The 19892-nt window shown below is 48.4% G+C and overlaps 1 protein-coding gene across 1 annotated transcript; it reads right to left on the reverse strand.

Moving 5' to 3' along the window:
* Positions 1-1007: 1007 nt before the first annotated feature.
* On the reverse strand, positions 1008-9617 carry TUBA1C (tubulin alpha 1c). The gene is made up of 4 exons (XM_063610594.1): positions 9307-9617; positions 4591-4813; positions 4305-4453; positions 1008-2091 (listed from the first exon to the last, which is right to left on the reverse strand). The coding sequence occupies exons 1-4, from the start codon at positions 9307-9309 to the stop codon at positions 1117-1119; spliced, it is 1350 nt and encodes a 449-aa protein (XP_063466664.1). The 5' UTR covers positions 9310-9617; the 3' UTR covers positions 1008-1116.
* Between the last annotated feature and the right edge of the window lie 10275 nt (positions 9618-19892).

Genomic DNA, 19892 nt, shown 5'->3' on the forward strand with positions numbered 1-19892 from the left:
GGCTGGAATGCAGTGGTACAATCATGGCTCACTGCAGCCTCAACCTCCTTGGGCTCAGGTGGTCCTCCCACCTATAGGCAGGTGCCATCACACCATGCAAATTTTTGTTTTGGTAGAGATGGGGTTTCACCATGTTGCCCAGGCTCGTCTCGAATTCCTGGGCTCAAGTGATCCACCCAACTTGGCCTCCCGAAGTACATGAGCCACCAGGTTGACCCCAAACCTGCATTTTAATATCTACAGGTGATTCACATCCATTTTAATTAGAGAAGCACTGGCTCAATCTGAACCCGTTTTCTCACTTATAAAATGATTCTATAACTACTTAATTCAGGCCTAAATTAAACAGATAAACCAAGAAGCTGGGCAGTGGCTCATGACTATAATCAAAACTTTGAGAGATTGAGGCAGGAGGATCACTTGAAGCCAGTTCAAGACCACCCTGGGCAGCATAGCAAGACCCCATCTCTACAAGAAATAAAAATAGCGGCCGAGTGCGGTAGCTCACACTTGTAATCCCAGCACTTTGGGAGGCCGAGGCGGGTGGATCACAAGGTCAGGAGATCGAGACCACGGTGAAACCCTGTCTCTACTAAAAATACAAAAAAAATTATCCGGGCGTGGTGGCGGGTGCCTGTAGTCCCAGCTACTCAGAGAGGCTGAGGCAGGAGAATGGCGTGAACCCAGGAGGCGCAGCTTGCAGTGAGCCGAGATTGCGCCACTGCACTCCGGCCTGGGCAACAGAGCAAGACTCCATCTCAAAAAAAAAAAAAAAAAAAAAAAAAAAACAGCTGGGCATGGTGGTGTGCACCTGTAGTCCCCAGCTACTCAGGAGGCTGAAGCAGGAGAATCATGAGCCCAGGAGCTCAATGCTGCAATGAGCTATGTATTATCATGCCACTGCACTCCAGCCTGGGTGATAGAGCAAGACCCTCAAGTCAGGTGGTTCATCTACCAGCCTCATACATCCAACTTTAACTGGATGAAGTATTTAAGTCAGCTCAACATTTAAAATGGAAACATCACTTTTATTAACAATTTAGGGCAAAAGACACATTTACAGAACAAAAATAAGACAGTTCCAAGACAATGGAGTGTAAAAGTACAGCACACAGGTTAATACTCTTCACCCTCATCCTCTCCATCAGCACTATCTGCTCCAACCTCCTCATAATCCTTCTCAAGGGCAGCCATGTCCTCACGGGCCTCTGAAAACTCGCCTTCCTCCATCCCCTCACCCACGTACCAGTGAACAAAGGCACGCTTGGCATACATCAGGTCAAACTTGTGGTCCAGGCGAGCCCAGGCCTCGGCAACAGCTGTGGTGTTGCTCAGCATGCACACAGCTCTCTGCACCTTGGCCAGGTCTCCACCAGGCACCACAGTGGGAGGCTGGTAGTTGATGCCTACCTTGAAGCCAGTGGGGCACCAATCCACAAACTGGATGCTGCGCTTGGTCTTGATGGTGGCAATGGCCGCATTGACATCTTTGGGAACCACGTCGCCACGGTACAACAGGCAGCAAGCCATGTATTTACCATGGCGAGGGTCACATTTCACCATCTGGTTGGCTGGCTCAAAGCAAGCATTGGTGATCTCTGCTACAGTAAGCTGTTCATGGTAGGCTTTCTCAGCAGAGATGACAGGGGCATATGTGGCCAGGGGGAAGTGGATGCGGGGATAGGGCACCAGGTTGGTCTGGAATTCTGTCAGGTCAACATTCAGGGCTCCATCAAATCTCAGGGAAGCAGTGATGGAGGACACAATCTGGCTAATAAGGCGGTTAAGGTTAGTGTAGGTTGGGCGCTCGATATCGAGGTTTCTACGACAGATGTCATAGATGGCCTCATTGTCCACCATGAAGGCACAATCAGAGTGCTCCAGGGTGGTGTGGGTGGTGAGGATGGAGTTGTAGGGCTCAACTACAGCTGTGGAAACCTGGGGCGCTGGGTAAATGGAGAACTCCAGCTTGGACTTCTTGCCATAATCAACAGAGAGACGTTCCATGAGCAGGGAGGTGAACCCAGAACCAGTTCCCCCACCAAAGCTGTGGAAAACCAGGAAGCCCTGAAGACCCGTGCACTGGTCAGCCTGCAAAATAAAAGTTTCATTTTAGTGTTGTGAGACATCGGTGAAACCTGCAGAGGACTTCTATAAATCTATGGCTACTCCAATTGCAATTTTAAAACTCTTCTGGGCCAGGTACAGTGGGTGCAGTGGCTCATGCCTGTAATCAACACTTTGGGAGTCCAAGGGGGGAGGGTCATTTGAGCCCAGGGGTTCAGGACTGGTGATCATGCCACTGTACTCCATCCTGGATGACAGAGCAGACCCTGTCTCAAAAAAAAAAAAAAAAAAAAAAAAAGCTTTTTAAGTGCTAAGTGATTCAGAGCAACTTTTCACAATCAAGTCCTTGAGCAGAAAAACCTCTGCTAAGACTATTTTAAGATGAACTATTTCCTCAGGCAGAGGAATCACAAGGTCTGGGCTTGCATACAGGGCTGAAGTTTTGGTAACTGGGAGGGCAGCCTCTGGTTCTCTTGCTGTGGCCACAGAACAGGGCAGTTTCTTAGTTGGAGAGCCCTAAGGGGCAGGCCCAGGACCACCGGCCCGGACAGTGATGTCTTGTAAAGATTTGGCAGCTGCTTTCTGAGGTGGACAACAGAATAGCCAAAGTTCTAACACCCTGGTACTGGAGTCAGGCTGTGTCAGGATCCGGCTGTGCCAGTTCCTTACTGTATGAGCACATTCATTTCTCAGTTCTTCCACTGATTGAGAATAGTAATCTACCTTAGTTTGAGAATTAAATAAGTACTCAGCATAGCGCTTGGCACAGTAAGCACCCAATATATGACACTAGGTACCAAGAAGCCCATTCATTTTGGGTGAAGTGACACAACCACAATTCCATGAGACCTCAGATTGTTGGGGATCTCCTCCACCTAACTGGGCTATTTTGGTTAGCAAACTGCTACTTTATGAAGGAATGATTTTGACCTTCCAAATAAAGTCTTCTGTTGTCAACTCTTGCTTCTCCGAGTGATGGCCTCAGATTTGTGAACATTCTCTACTCAGCTCCCTTATAGCCTGTGGGTCCATAAACTACCTGAGATCAACGCACAGGGCAGACTCTCACCTACCAATTACACCATTAAGCCTCCTGTGAGCACAGTAATGCCAAGGACAAATGCAATTGTTTTCGGAGGCAATAAACCTCGCTCCAGAACCCTAAATAGCTACTAGGTTTATTTGTCCCTAAAGGCAGGTCCTGATTTCCAAGTCAGTGCTTATAACTAAAGCTTAGGTTTTTTTTTTTTTTTTTTTTTTTGTTTGAGATGGAGTCTTACTCTGTCACCCAGGCTGGAGTGCAGTGGCACGATCTCGGCTCACTGTAAGCTCCGCCTCCCGGGTTCACACCATTCTCCTGCCTCAGCCTCCCTAGTAGCTAGGACTACAGGCGCCCCCCACCATGCCCGGCTAATTTTTTGTATTTTTAGTAGAGAGGGTTTCACTGTGTTAGCCAGGATGGTCTCGATCTCCTGACCTTGTGATCCGCCCACCTCGGCCTCCCAGTGCTGGGATTACAGGTGTGAGCCATCACGCCCGGCCTAAGGCTTAGTTTTTAAGCATAGGAAACGTCAGCCCAGTTTTGCTGGGAAGCCAGGAATGATGAGGCCATTCTTTTTTAGAATGGAGCAGTCATGGCTGGGCTTAATACAATGTGATTTTCTTGACAAGTTACTCTGCCCAGGCCATCATGCTTGATCTCTGGTTAATTACTTACAAGCTGCCCACATGCCTAAGGAGCAAAGAGTCATCTGATTGCCAGGCTCTTAATTAAAGTGATCCAAACAGCACACTTCATAAGGAAGCTCTCGACTCTACTTTCAGCTGTACTGGAAGTTTCCAGTATTGGCTGTTTCTTGTCAGTGTGACACTGGCTCCTTGTTCTCTGAACTTTCTGTATTGACGTGAAGGAACCAGCCCAGATTTTTTAAAAATGACTTTGATCAATTAGTTACATGTAGAAGTCAGCTACCTACTCACTCAGTATGACTAAGATGACCTCAAAAGGGGTGCCTCAGCTTGAAGCAAAACAGGCTAAAGAGCACTTACTCCTACCCCATAGTTGTCCCATAAACCCAAGATCATCTGGTTCAGAAATCCAATTAATTTAGTGAACAGATACATTTTAGTTGCAATGCAAATAGTCTCATTTTAGTTGCAAAGAATGATTTTTGTAGTTTGGCCTCAGAACTGCAAAAGAAACTCTCATCCCACTTTATTTAAAGTACTATACTTACCAGCTTGCGAATTCGGTCCAACACGAGGTCAATGATCTCCTTGCCAATGGTGTAGTGCCCTCGGGCATAGTTATTGGCAGCATCTTCCTTGCCTGTGATGAGTTGCTCAGGGTGGAAGAGCTGGCGGTAGGTGCCAGTACGAACTTCATCTGGAGAAGATGGGGGAGGAACAGGGGGGAGGAGGAGGAGGGAGGGAGAGAGTAGGTGAGTGATCAGCAGAGCCCCCAGGACAGACCTCCTGTCCCAGCACCCTGGGATCTCACTTGGGTTACTGAGGTCAACTCACCAATGACTGTGGGTTCCAAGTCTACAAACACTGCTCTGGGCACGTGCTTGCCAGCGCCCGTCTCACTGAAGAAGGTGTTGAAGGAATCATCTCCTCCCCCAATGGTCTTGTCACTTGGCATCTGACCATCAGGCTGGATGCCGTGTTCCAGGCAGTAGAGCTCCCAGCAGGCATTGCCAATCTGGACACCAGCCTGGCCAACGTGGATGGAGATGCACTCACGCTGTGGGAGGAAGAAAGGAAAATGTCAGGATATAATACATCAGATGGGACATTTAGGAATGATTCACACCTAATGACTGATTAACCTTCAAGATGGATAACTGGATAACTGGCTGGGCGCAGTGATTCACGCCTGTAATCCCAGTACTTTGGGAGGCTGAGGCAGGTGGATCACCTGAGGTCAGGAGTTCGAGACCTGCCTGGCCAACATGGCAAAACTGCATCTCCACTAAAAATACAAAAAACATTAGCCAGGCATGATGGCGCACACCTGTAGTCCCAGCTACTTGGGAGGCTGAGGCAGGAGAATCACTTGAACCCAGGAGGTGGAGGTTGCAGTGAACTGAGATCACACCACTGCCCTCCAGCCTAAGTGACAAGAGATTCCATCTCAAATAAAAAAAGATAACCATCTTTCAGCAGGCCACTCCTGCTCAGGGACTATAATTTCAAAAGCAAAAATCTTTGAAGACCTAATTCAGCAAAAGTGCCTTGGAAAACCAAAGATGTGTTCATGAACTACTCAGCAAGACCAGACAGTTGCTTTGTAGCCACAGTATATATGATTCCTTCAACTAAGGCAAAATTGCCCTTTCCAGCTCTGATTCATTCTCTGAATGATTGTGTAACTACTGAGCTCATTCTAGTCCCACTTTAATCCTATTCTTTAGGAGACAAAAGCTTCTCTCTCCCTCCTTTAAAACCAGCTTAAACCAGCAAACTACAGCCATGACTCATGAAGAAAATGCTGGATAAGCAGCAGTTGGCTGTATTTTAAAAAATTGTGGTCAGAGGCAGCTTTTTAACCATGTGGAAGAATCTAATCTATAGGAAGAACATTTTTCCTTCACCATCAAAACATCTCCGGGAGAGGGAAGACCATAATAATAAAGGCTAGAAATGTTACCAAGACTTTACTGATAGGTTAAGAAATTAGTTGTTTCTGGCTCACACCTGTACTCCCAGCACTTTGGGAGGCCAAGGTGAGCAGATCACTTGAGGTCAGGAGTTTGAAATCAGCCTGGCCAACATGCTGAAACCCCATCTCTACTAAAAATACAAGAATTAGCCAGGCACGGTGGTGCAAGCCTGTAGTCCCAGCTACTCGGAAGACTGACTGAGGCATGAGAATCACTTGAACCCAAACCCAGGAGGTGGCGGTTGCAGAGATCTCACCACTGCACTCCAGCCTGGGCAACAGAGCCATGGCTGTGTGTGTGTGTGTCTCTCTATATATATCTATAGATATGTATTTATGAGGTGGACCAAGTTAATTTAGAAAGGCCAGAGGGGCCAAAGCAGAATATGGTTAGAAATTACCAAACCCACACCTGCTTAGTAAAATAAGGAATAAACATAGAATCTGTACACGCAGACTTGACAAGAAAACAAAAAGAGTGTTTGGCATTTCATCATAAGTCTGATCAGCCACTTTGGAGACTGGCAGAGCACTAAGTTCTCAAAGGGCCTGGTCTCATAAGCCAAGAGATAATAAAAACCCTAATTACTCACAACCTTTGACCTCCTTCCCACCTACATTCCCCATGAAACAATCAAGGTCTCTTGACCGCATTAGCAAGCTCAGTATCACCTGTATCTACTCACCCAGCTCCGGGGGTGTGGGAGAACAGGAGTAGTTTGTTCTAATTAGCCCATGACTATATACCATTGCATCATGTTTACCTTTTTGAGAAAAAGTCTCGCTCTGTCGCCCAGGCTGGAGTGCAGTGGAAATTCTGCCTTCCAGGTTCAAGTGATTTTCCTGCCTCAGCCTCCCAAGTAGCTGGGATTACAGGTGCCCACCACCATGCCTGGCTCATTTTTGTATTTTTAGTAGAGATGGGGGTTTCACCATGTTGGCCAGGCTGGTCTTGAACTCCTGACCTCAAGTGATCTGCCCACCTCGGCCTCCCAAAGTGCTGGGATTATTGGCGGGAGCCACCACGCCCGGCATCATGTTTACCTTTAACTGGAATTTGGAAACGCCCAAGCGCCAAAAAGCTGGAGATAACCAGATACCTGACCATGATGGCCCCCAGGCCCAAGGAGATAAAGTATCTGAGAAGATCCACTCATTCTAACAAAATGCTTCTTCTGTTTAAATGCTGCTTCTATTTTGCGCCCGCAATTTTTCTTTCATTGCTCAGTCTAAACTGCCTTCTTGAAGCTTAGCAGGCAGTCAGCGGCCACTGCCTTACCCTCCACTCTCCCCTGGCCACATGGGAGAAAGTGAGGCACAGGTGGAGCCAACTGGTCTAATGTTAACTGGATAAGCAGCTCTTACCTCTCGTTAAAAAAACAAGAAAATTTAACCAGTGTTCGCCTAAACCAGTCCGCTGCCGCTCTCCTGCTTTTTAAAGTGTCTCACTACTTTGTGAATCACACTTTTACCAGTATCTTTTTGGTATTGCTTGAAAAGAAGCAATAAGTTGTTACAGTGCGACATGTGCATGTATTTACATATGATTTTTATATTTAAATTCATATACGTATTTTTGAGATAAGGTCACACTGGAGTGCAGCGGTGCGATCCGGGCTCACTGCAGCTTCCACCTCCCGGGATCAAAAGACCCTCCCACCCCTGCCTCCCGAGAAGCCGGGACTACAGGCGCACACCACGACTCCCAGATAATTTTTGTATTTTTAGTATAGACGTAGTTTCACCGTGTTGCCCAGGCTGGTCTCGACCTCCTGAGCTCAAGCGGTCCTCCCTCCTCGGACTCCCAAAGTGCTGGGATTACAAACAGACGCCATCGCGCCCGGCCTAAAATAGTTGTTTTCAATACTTCTGGAAGCTTTATAAGAAAACACTCAGGCCGGGCGCGGTGGCTCAAGCCTGTAATCCCAGCACTTTGGGAGGCCGAGGCGGGCGGATCACGAGGTCAGGAGATCGAGACCATCCTGGCTAACACGGTGAAACCCCGTCTCTACTAAAAATACAAAAAATTAGCCGGGCGTGTTGGCGGGCGCCTGTAGTCCCAGCTACTCGGGAGGCTGAGGCAGGAGAATGGCGTGAACCCGGGAGCCGGAGCTTGCAGTGAGCCGAGATTGCGCCACTGCACTCCAGCCTGGGCAACCAGAGCGAGACTCCGTCTCAAAAAAAAAAAAAAAAAAAAAAAAAAAAAAAGAAAACACTCGAGTTACGTATAATTTCACGTTTCTTGAAAACTGAACTAAGAACACGTGGTACTAGTTTACTCTGCGGTTTGCGTTTTTTTTTCTTTTTTTTTTGGGGGGGGGGGGGACAGAGTCTCGCTCTGTCGCCCAGGCTGGAGTGCAGTGGCGCGATCTCGGCTCACTGCAAGCTCCGCCTCCCGGGTTCATGCCATTCTCCTGCCTCAGCCTCTCCGAGTAGCTGGGACTACAGGCGCCCGCCACCACGCCCAGCTAATCTTTTTTGTATTTTTTTTTTTTTTTTAGTAGAGACGGGGTTTCACCGTGTTGGCCAGGATGGTCTCGATTTCCTGATCTTGTGATCCACCAGCCTCGGCCTCCCAAAGTGCTGGGATTACAGGCGTGAGCCACCGCGCCCGGTCGGGTTTGCGTTTTTTTTGAGACAGAGTTTCGCTCTGTCGTCCAGACTGGAGTGCAGTGACGCGATCTCGGCTCGGGGCAACCTACGCCTCCTGGGTTCAAGCGATTTTCCTGCCTCAGCCTCCCGAGTAGCTGGGATTACAGGCGCGCGCCACCACGCCCGGCTTTTTTTTTTTTTTTTTTTTTTTTAAGTAGAGACCGGGTTTCACCATGTTGGCCAGGCTTGTCTCGAACAAGTGCTGGGATTACAGGCGTGAGCCACTGCGCCGGGCCAACTCTGGTTTTATAAGAAAATATCCTTTCGTGGACGTGTTTTTAAACCCGGCTTAAGTAGAAAGCTTCAGCTGTAAACCTACCACTAGATTAACACCAGAAATGCAGGATTAGGCAACGTGAAAGTTAATTATTCCCTTCCAAGGAGGGGCCTGCCTCCATTCTCAGGTGGACTAGCGCAGTTGGAAGCTCTCCCCAGGGCCGGGCCACAAGTGACTCAGAAGCGAGTCACTGGGCGCTGGAGAGGGGGAGCCAGGAAGTGCTGCACCGTCGGTGCGGGGGCGCACGAGGGCCTCCGGGGCCCAGTGCGTAAGGCAGTGGGAAGGAGAGGTCGCTTGAGAAAACGTGGGGAGGGATTTTTAGTTTAAGTTCTTGGAGGCCAATGAGCAGGCTCCCTGACCTTCCTCCCTAGGACAGTAGCGGGCCCTGCGGGGAAAGCCCTCACTAGGATCAAGAGGGCTTTCCATTTTCACTGATGGCCGCACCCGGGCCAGGTCTTCCGGCCCGAACTGGTGTCTGCCGAGTGAACTCGACCTTGCAGCCCGGCCACCACAAGCCAAGTTAACCGGAGGGACCCGGGGCAGTCTGGAACTGTCCTGGGCGCGGCCCGAGGTGCAGGCAGTAGTTCCCGGGCCCGCCGTCCCCTGGGACGCGCACTCTTCCCCAGCCCCGAGGGACCCCACTCACCATGACTAGAACTTGAAGGGGTCTGCGGCGCTGAAGGAGAAGAAGGACGGCAACAAGGATCTCCCACCAGCAGACTACCAAGGAGTCCAGGGGAGAAGTAGTGAAAGAGCGGCCGGCCCCGAGGGGCCTTATATACCCGGTCCCCGGCCACGTGTCGGGAGGGCGGGCCCCGGACCCCGCCCCGTGCCGCTGTGGCCCCACCTCTGAGCCCTGGCCTGCGCCCGGCCACACGCCTGGAGTGGGGGCGCGCGGCGCTGATTGGCGGATTCGAAAGTTCGAACCAAACTCGTCGGAAAGAGCCAGGAGCAGGAAGGAGAGGAAGGGGAGGGAGGCGAGGGAGGCGAGGGAGGGGAGGGAGGCGAGGGAGGGGAGGGAGGGGAGGGAGGCGAGGGAGGGGAGAGAGGGGAGGAAGGGCTCTGGGGCTGGAGAATGGGCCGGGACAGGGACAGAGGTGTCCACTGGGAGGAGGGGGCAGGCCAGGCGTCTGCCCAGTCTCCGGTGGGTGCGGGGGCGTCAGGTGGGCAAAACCCCAGCGAGGGGAAGCGCCAGGTAAGAGGGCGACCGCGCCCGCGAGGGAAGCCCTTACTGCACCGCCCCGGCCTCGCCTCCGGTCCCCGCGGCTGCGCTCCTTACGCCGCCGGGGAGGCGCCGACGCCGGGACCAGGCTGCGGGTTCCGCCTTGGAGTCCTGGCTGCCGGGCACCCCGGCTGGGCCCGCGGGCGCCCGCTCCCCTCGCCGCTGAGGGCTGTCCAGAGAGGGCTTGCTCCCCACTCAAGGTCTGAATCACCACGAACGCGCCTTAAACTCTATTCCCACCTTTTTGGCTGCTTTTCCTTACGTCCTCTTTGAATGAGCCTTTGGCTCCTAACAGTCTCCTCCCGATAGGCGCAAAAGCAGTTTTTTCAGTTCATTAGGATAATGAATAGCTTACATTTTTTGATTGCTAACTATGCAGAGTAGTTGGCTTTTTTTTTTTTTTTTTTTTTGAGACGGAGTCTCGTTCTGTCGCCCAGGCTGGAGTGCAGTGGCGCGATCTCAGCTCACTGCAACCTCTGCCTCCCAGGTTCAAGCGATTCTCCTGCCTCAGCCTCCTGAGTAGGTGAGACTACAGGTGCGTGCCACCACACCTGGCTAAATTTTTGTATTTTTAGTAGAGACGGGTTTCACAGTGTTAGCCAGGATGGTCTCGATCTCTTGACCTCGTGATCCGCCCGCCTCGGCCTCCCAAAGTGCTGGGAGTACAGGCGTGAGCCACAGCGCCCGGCCAAGTAGTTGGCTTTTCGTATCACATGATCGCATTTCATCCATATGACAAACTCTATGAATTATTATCCCCAGTTTACAGATGAGGAAAGTAGGGCTCCGAGGAATTAAACCCTTCAACACTAACTTGTACTGCTTCATACTAAATGTGCCTCTCTGACCATCTCTGCCAAGGTTTCTCAGAAGCGCCTTTCATTTCTGTTGTTTTTGTTTCTCTGCAACTCTATCACGTTATCTTAGCTCATGAATTCCTTGACCACCTCTGGGAGATACAGAGTTTATGGAAATATTGAGGGAACAAAAGTGAATTTTCTGGCCGGGCATGGTGGCTCATGCCTGTAAGTCCAGCACTTTGGGAGGCCAAGGCAGGCAGGTCACTTGAGGTCAGGAGTTCAAGATATACTTCAACTCACACATACAAAATGGCCCTTGTGGAACATATGTGTAGAGATTTTAGTCTTAGTAGAGCTTTTCAACTTTTTCATTCATTCCCCAGATATATTTGGCACAGTATCGGAGGTGCTTAGGGAATATGTTTGTGAGCAAAACTGATGGCTCTGCCTCATGGAGAGGGAATAGGGAAGATAGGGAAGTGGGAGTGGGATAGGGAAGAAAAACAACCAACAGGCCTGGCGCAGTGGCTCAAGTCTGTAATTCTAGCACTTTGGGAGGCTGAGCCGGGCGGATCACTTCAGGTCAAGAGTTTGAGACCAGCCTGGCCAACATGGTGAAACCCCGTCTCTACCAAAAAATGCAATAATTAGTCAAGCATGGTGGTGCACACGTGTAATCCCAGCTACTCAGGAGGCTGAGGCAGAATTGCTTGAACCCGGGAGGTGGAGGTTGCAGTGAGCAGAGATCGTGCCACTGCATTCCAGCCTGAGTGACAGAGACTCCATCTCAGAAAAAAAAAGAGTAATTCTCTTGTACTTTAAATTAATTTTAAGCATTGGGATCCATATTTAAATTTGCTGCCCTCTGCTGGAATTTTTTGGGGAAAAATCTCTTTCCTGGGTAGGCAGTTAAACATTTAACCTTTATGTTAACAGATCTTTATGAGTCTAAAAATTACAGTGTAAGGAGAGGCAGAAACTGATCTTACTTTTTAGTTGACAGTTTCTAGAATTCACCAAAAATATGCTAAATTATTATTATTATTATTTTGAGATGGAGTCTCACTCTGTTGCCCAGGCTGGAGTGCAATGGCATGATAACAGCTCACTGCAACCTCCACCTCCCAGGTTCAAGCAATTCTCCTGTCTCAGCCTCCCAAGTAGCTGGGATTACAGGCATGTGCCACCATGCCCAGCTAATTTTTGTATTTTTAGTAGAGATGGGGTTTCACCATGTTGGTCAGGCTGGTCTCAAACTCCTGACCTCAGGTGATCCACCGGGCTCAGCCTCCCAAAGTGCTGGGATTACAGGCATGAACCACTTTGCCCAGACTATGCTAAATTATTAATAAGGTGACAGAAGACATGGTTCAGTGATCAGCCTTTTTTTTTTTTTTTCTATAAAACTTTTTTTTTTTTTTTTTTTTTTTACACAGGGTCTCACTCTGTCACGCTGGTTGGAGTGCAGTGGTGCAGCCTCGACGTTCTGGGCTCAAGCAGTCCTCTTGCCTCAGCCTCCCAAGTACCTGGGACTACAGGTGTGTGCCACTACGCCTGGCCAATCTTTTTTTTTAAAGATGAAGTCCCACTATACTTCCCAGGCTGGTTTTGAAGTCCTAGGCTCAAGCAGTCCTCCTGCCTTGGCCTCCCAAAGTACTGGAATCACAGGCGTAAGCCACCACGCCTGGCTGATATATAACTTTGGATGGACATTTCCCCTCCTCAGGGTCCAGGTTTTGAATGTGCAATATGAGGAGATTGGACAGGATCCTCTGTAAGGCCCTTATAGCCCTAACATTCTGTGATGTGTGACTCAAAGTTTGTGGGGTTCATGTGAGCTCTACAAATATAAGCAAAGGAGAAAACATGCTTCCTCAGTCAACATCTTGACTGAAGAATCACCAGAACATTAGATAAATAATTACAGATGGGGCTTTCGTTGTAATCTTACAATGCTTTAGGGAAATAAGTGTTTCATACCTACTGCAGCTTTGGGGAACTTGGGCTTTAAATTATCATATAGCATGTTCACAAAACATTAGTAAAGAGAAAAGAATTCAGATAAAACTGAGCCTAATTTTTTTTCAGCCTAACTCCTGTTTTCTTTGCTGAGATACTAGTAATGCTGAAGTATTTATTTGTATTCAGTTACAAATTACATGTTACAATTAATGATGTAGGAATATTTTGTGCTTATGTAGAAATTTATAACAAAGTGTTTTCTGCTGCAATAGTGCCTTGGTAGAGTTTTTATAAATGAGTTTTTACAAAGGTATTTATTATGGAACTGTGGAAAATAAAGTCCTGAGACTTGAAATAATTTACCCCAAACCACAAGAGAGAGCAGTCAGATTAAATACCTACAATGACAGTTGTCTCTTTTATTCTAGGTTCTTCCTCAGCCTGTTATTGGCTCTAGTTAACAGGGAAAGGGAAGTCCTAGAATAGTCATTTATTGAATTTGTAGTCCTATGGCAAGGTTACTAATGTAACAACAAAACAAAATTTACCCTACTTTTAACAACCCCAAAGGACAGCTGGGACTCTGCAGTTGAACAACCTTCTTTACAATAAGCATTTTTTTTTTTTGAGACAGTGTCTCGCAGTGTTGCCCAGGCTGGAGTGCAATGGCACTATCTTGGCTCAGCGCCATTGAGCCCCAGGCTGGTCTCAAACTCCTGACCTCAGGTGATCTGCCTGCCTTTGCCTCCCAAGGAGCTGGGATTATAGGCGTGAGCCCTCTGCGCCCAGCCTACAATAAGCATTTTTTTTTTTTTTTTTTTTTTTTTGAGACAGAGTCCCGCTCTTTCACCCAGGCTGGAGTGCAGTGGCGCAATCTCGGCTCGCTGCAGGCTCTGCCCCCGGGGTTCACGCCATTCTCCTGCCTCAGCCTCCCGCGTAGCTGGGACTACAGGCGCCCGCCACCTCGCCCGGCTAATTTTTTGTATTTTTAGTAGAGACGGGGTTTCACCGTGTTAGCCAGGATGGTCTCGATCTCCTGACCTCGTGATCCGCCCGCCTCGGCCTCCCAAAGTGCTGGGATTACAGGCGTGAGCCACCGCGCCCGGCCCACAATAAGCATTTTTTAAGATTTATGCATTTCAGCCAGGTGAGGTGGCTCATTTCTGTAATCTCAACACTTTGGGAGGCCAGGGTGGGCAGATTGCTTAAGTCCAGGAGTTCGAGACCAGCCTGGGGCAACATGGCGAAACCCTGTCTCTACGAAAATTAAAAAAAAAATCAGCTGGACATGGTGTGTGCCTGTCGGCCAGCTACTCGGAAGGCTTTAGTGAGAGGATCACCTGAGCCTGGGAGGCTGAGGCTGCGGTAAGCCAAGATCGTGCAACTGCACTCCAGCCTGGGGGGAAAACAGACCCTGTTCCACCCAAAACAAATAAAATTATGTATTTCAAGGCAGTTTGTTTTTTCTCTTTTTTTACGCCTTGTACGTACAGAATAGCAGGACATTATTTTCCAGGTAACGTGTTATTTTCTTTTATGGGAAAAACAGTCCTTGGATCCTTTAACTTTTATTTATTTCTCTTTTATCCCACAAATGTTTGCAATCTTTACAAGTTTCCTACGAATTCTTTAGAAGTTCTCTTCCTCCCTGATTTGAGCTGTGTTTTGGATGACTTCCCCTTCGGCAGGGCTTAGTATGTGAAATGCTAGCTCCATTCTGGGAGATTATCATAGAAGATTGACTTTCATCTCTGAAATTACACATTTTCTTTCCACTGAGATTTGGCTTCTTCTGATCTGCTTTATATTTCCTAAAAATACAGTGCTGTGGCCGGGCGCGGTGGCTCACGCTTGTAATCCCAGCACTTTGGGGGGCCGAGGCGGGCGGATCACGAGGTCGGGAGATCGAGACCACAATGAAACCCTGTCTCTACTAAAAATACAAAAAAAAAAAATTAGCCGGGCGTGGTGGCGGGCGCCTGTAGTCCCAGCTACTCGGAGAGGCTGAGGCAGGAGAATGGCGTGAACCCGGGAGGCGGAGCTTGCAGTGAGCCGAGATGGGGCCACTGCACTCCAGCCTGGGTGATAGAGCAAGACTCCGTCTCAAAAAAAAAAAAAAAATACAGTGCTGTGGCATCACTTCCTTGGTGACTAACTGAAACAACTGAACCGGTTCCTTTGACTTGTATTCCCACCCTGTATCCCTACACCCAAGACTTCTTACTCAAGCTCTTGCTAATCTTTCCTGGAATTAACCACCATTCCCTTGCCCCCTTCCCCCATTCCTTTAGGATACACAGATAAAATTCTCTTGGAGGAAAATTAAAAGGAACTACTCACATTCTTCAATTGTCTACAGTATTATTCTAATAAATGGATCATATCATAGAGCCTGGAAAACTTTTCTATTTATGGTAACATTTATTTAATAAATTTATTCATGTACTGAAAAAGCACTCAGGCAGCCCAAAGTAGAAGGCCCCTGAAGGTTTTCTTTCCCTGTGACTAACTTCTTACCACCAAGCAAGACAATGGGAAATTTGCTTAGGGACTGTGAATCTCAGGATAATTTTTTCCCTTTTACTTTTCTGCATCTCCACCTGCCTCCTCCTGCTCCCAGGACACACAGCCAGCCATTATCAAGTACACTAAGTAATGTTTTTTCGTACATAATTAAGGCAATAGAATCTGAATACTAGAGAATATCAGTGCATAAATTATAGTTAGGAAACTTAGAGGTGAAACCGGTCTCCTTTTACTCATGTACAGCCATGTGTCACTTAACAACCAAGATCTGTTCTAAGAAATGCATCCTAGGCAATTTCTTCATTGTGGGAACATCACAGAGCGTACATATGCAAACCTAGCTTATTGCTCCAAAGCTAGAAACTTGTGCAGCCTGTTACTATACTGAATACTTAGGCGATTGTAACTAGATGGTAAGTATTTGTATCTAGGTTGGGCGTGGTGGCTCACGCCTGTAATCCCAGCACTTTGGGAGGTTGAGGCAGGCAGATCACTTGAGGTTAGGCCTTTGAGACCAGCCTGGCCTACATGGTGAAACCCCAACTCTATTAAAAATATAAAAATTAACCAGGCATGGTGGTGTGTGCCTGTAGTCCCAGCTGCTCAGGAGGCTGAGGCACAAGAAGCGCTTGAAGCCAAGAGGCAGAGGTTACAGTGAGCCGAGATCGCACACTGCATTCCAGCCTGGGTGACACAGTGAGACTCCCTCTCAAAAAAAAAAAAAAAAGTATTTGTATCTAAACATAGAAAACTTATGGTAAAAATATGGTATAAAAGATGAAAGATGGCACACCTATATAGGGCACTTACCATGAATGGAACTTGCAGGACTGGAAGTTGCTTAGTGAGTCAGTGGTAAGTGAATGTGAAGGCCTACGACGTTTTAAAAATTTTTTCATTTTTGGCTGGGTGCAGTGGCTCACACCTGTAATCCCAGCACTTTGGGAGGCCAAAGCGGGTGGATCACCTGAGGTCAGGAGTTCAAGACCAGCCTGACCAACATGGCGAAACCCCATCTCTACTAAAAACAAAAAATTAGCCAGGCATTGTGGTGCACACCTGTAATCCCAGCTACTTGGGAGGCTGAAGCAGGAGAATCACTTGAACTAGGGAGGTGGAGGTTGCAGTGTGCCCAGATCACACAAGTTCACTCCAGCCTGGGCAATAGAGCGAGACTGTCTCAAAAAGAAAAACAAAAAACAAAACATAAGGCCGGGCGCGGTGGCTCACGCTTGTAATCCCAGCACTTTGGGAGGCCGAGGCGGGCGGATCACGAGGTCAAGTGATCGAGACCACGGTGAAACCCCGTCTCTACTAAAACTACAAAAAATTAGCTGGGCGTGGTGGCGGGCGCCTGTAGTCCTAGCTACTCGGAGAGGCTGAGGCAGGAGAATGGCGTAAACCCGGGAGGCGGAGCTTGCAGTGAGCCGAGATTGCGCCACTGCACTCCAGCCTGGGCGACAGAGTGAGACTCCGTCTCAAAAAAAAAAAAAAAAAAAAACAAAACATAAATAATTTGGCCGGGCGCGGTGGCTCACGCTTGTAATCCCAGCACTTTGGGAGGCCGAGGTGGGCGGATCACGAGGTCAGGAGATCGAGACCACGGTGAAACCCCGTCTCTACTAAAAATACAAAAAAATTAGCCGGGCGTGGTGGCGGGCGCCTGTAGTCCCAGCTACTCGGAGAGGCTGAGGCAGGAGAATGGCGTGAACCCGGGAGGCGGAGCTTGCAGTGAGCCGAGATCGCGCCACTGCACTCCAGCCTGGGCGACAGAGCGAGACTCCGTCTCAAAAAAAAAAAAAAAAAAAAGAAAAACAAAAAACAAAACATAAATAATTTTTATAAAAACAAGGTCTCACTCTGTTGCTCAGGCTGCTCACAAACTCCTGGGCTCAAGTGATGCTCTCTCCTGGGCCTCCCAAAGTGCTGGGATTACAGGTGGGAGCCACTGCACCCAGCTGACCTAGGACATTATTGTATACTACTGTAGACTTTATAAACACTGACACTTAGGCTACATTAAACTTCAAAACATGTTTCCTTCTTCAATAATAAATTAACTTTAGCTTACTGTAGCTTTAAAAATTTGTAAGGCCAGGTGCTGTGGCTCATGCCTGTAATCCTAGCACTTTGGGAGGCTGAGGTGGGCAGATTACTTGAGGTCAGGAGTTCACAATCAGCCTGGCCAGCATGGTGAGACCCCATCTCTACTAAACATACAAAAAATTAGCCGGATGTGGTGGCACATGCCTGTAATCTCAGCTACTTGGGAGGCTGAGGCAGGAGAATCGCTGGAACCCGGAAGGCGGAGGCTGCAGTGAGCCAAGATTGTACCACTGCACTCCAGCCTGGGCAACAGAGTGAGACTCTGCTCAAAAAAAAAAAAAAATTGTGAACTTTATTTTTTAAAACTTTTTGACTCTTGTAATAACACAGCTTAAAACACAAACATGGCCGGGCGCGGTGGCTCACGCCTGTAATCCCAGCACTTTGGGAGGCCAAGGTGGGCGGATCACGAGGTCAGGCGATCGAGACCATCCTGGCTAACACGGTGAAACCCCGTCTCTACTAAAAATACAAAAAATTAGCCGGCCAAGGTGGCGGGCGCCTGCAGTCCAAGCTACGCGGGAGGCTGAGGCAGGAGAATGGCGTGAACTCCGGGGGGCGGAGCCTGCAGTGAGCCGAGATCGTGCCACTGCACTCCAGCCTGGGCGACAGTGAGACTCCGTCTTAAAAAAAAAAAAAAAAAACCACACATTGTACAGCTGTACAATATTTTTTTTGAAACAGGGTCTCCCTCTGTCACCCAGGCTGGGGTGCGCTGGCGTGATCACGACTCACTGCAGCCTCAACTTCCTGGGCTCAAGCAATCCTCTCGCCTTAGCTTCCTGAATAGCTGAGGTTACGGTGTGCGCCACCATGCTTGGCTACTTTTTGTATTTTTTGTAGAGAGAGGGTCTTGCTGTTGTCCAGTCTGTCTCAAACTCCTGGCCTCAAGCAATCCTCCCACCTTGGCCTCCCAAAGTGCTGGAATTACAAGCTTGAGCTACCTCGCCTGGCCTGCAAACGTAAAATTAAAAAAAAAATAAATGCCTCCTTCCGCCCCCTTTCCTCAGCCCCTCCACTGCTAATACCCGTATCTGCATGCTAGGTATTCATCCCTGGACTGAGGAGTTTAAATGCTTTAACTTATTTATTCTTCATGATAACCCTACGAGGTAGACACTATTGTCACCACCATTTTATAGGAGAGGAAATGGAGGCTGCCTGGCTTTGGGAACTGCCCTGAGGTCACACAGCAGTGCATGCTGCCTGCAGTCCAGCCTTCTTTGGAATCCCAACCCTTCTCTCAGGAGGTTGGCTTTAAGGCCTTCATTTCTAAACTACTGTCTTCTTTTTTTTTTTTTTTGAGAGGGAGTGGCTTGATCTGGACTCACTGCAACCTCTGCCCCCTGGGTTCAAGTGATTCTCTTGCCGCAGACTCCCAAGTAGCTGGGATTATAGGCGCCCACCACCATGCCCAGCTAATTTTTGTATTTTTAGTAGAGACGGGGTTTCATCATGTTGGCCAGGCTGGTCTTGAACTCCTGACCTCAGGTGATCCACCCACCTCGGCCTCCTAAAGTGTTAGGATTACAGGTGTGAGCCACTGCTCCTGGCCTAAATTACTGTCTTCTCTCCAAGAACATTAATATAGAACCACTTTTATATCTACAACTTTAATTACATGTTTATTTCCCCAAATCATCAAAATCTGCAATGGTCCCCAAACCCCTCAGGAGATGCAGTGAAGGAAGGAGGCTGGAACAGGGTTCTAACAGATGAGGGTCTGCACTTGCAGCCCTCTGTTTTTACAACACTCTGCTGTTTTTGATCCTCTAGTCCATGTACTTTTTTCCTTACCCTCCAGCATATTGTGTTCCAATGGAGTCAGGAATATAAGCCCTTTAGAACCCCTGAAAGTTCTTTGTGTGTTTCTGGTAGATAAAGATTTCCTCATTTTAAAGTACATAGTTCTCTGTTTTGGTCAGTTTCAGTCCCCACTGACCTTGTAAATGGGTGATACGGAACAGCCTGTAACTACAAAATCAACTTCTTATCCAGTTCCCTCAGCTGCTCCATTTATTTGTACGGATCCCAAGGGACAGAGCTGGGTTCACACACTGTGGAAAAGAAAAAGAAGAAATAATTTTTGTTCAAAACAAAGAAACAAATTTTAAATTCACGCTGTTCTTTCTCTTTACTCTGCATGAATGACTGATAATAAACCAAAGTTGTTTCAGAGGAAAAAAAAAAAATTATCCTGGAACAGAGATCACCTGACAAGCTAGCTACACAGCCTGTTTCCCTGATGCTCACTTGCTCAGTTGCACTGGGGGGTTTCATGGCCTTTGGTCAAGGCCAGGAGGGCCTAACCCCCAGCACACTAGTTCCTTTTAGTGTTGTTCGTTTGTTTGTTTTTGAGACAGGGTCTCACTCTCTCACCCAGGCTGGAGTGCAGTGGCACCATTGTAGCTCACTGCAGCCTCAACATCCCAGGCTCAGGTGATCCTCCCACCTGGGCCTCCCAAGTAGCTGGGACTACAGGCACGTGCCACCACACCCACTGGCCTCAGCCTCCCCAAATGCTGGGAATACAGATGTCAGCCACCACGCCCTAGCCCCAAGCACGTTGCTGTGGAAGCCTAAAATAAATCTGGCTGGGCGTGGTGGCTCACGCCT

Source organism: Symphalangus syndactylus, chromosome 10 (genome assembly GCF_028878055.3).
Source record: "Symphalangus syndactylus isolate Jambi chromosome 10, NHGRI_mSymSyn1-v2.1_pri, whole genome shotgun sequence".
In the NCBI taxonomy this organism is placed as follows: Eukaryota; Metazoa; Chordata; class Mammalia; order Primates; family Hylobatidae; genus Symphalangus; species Symphalangus syndactylus.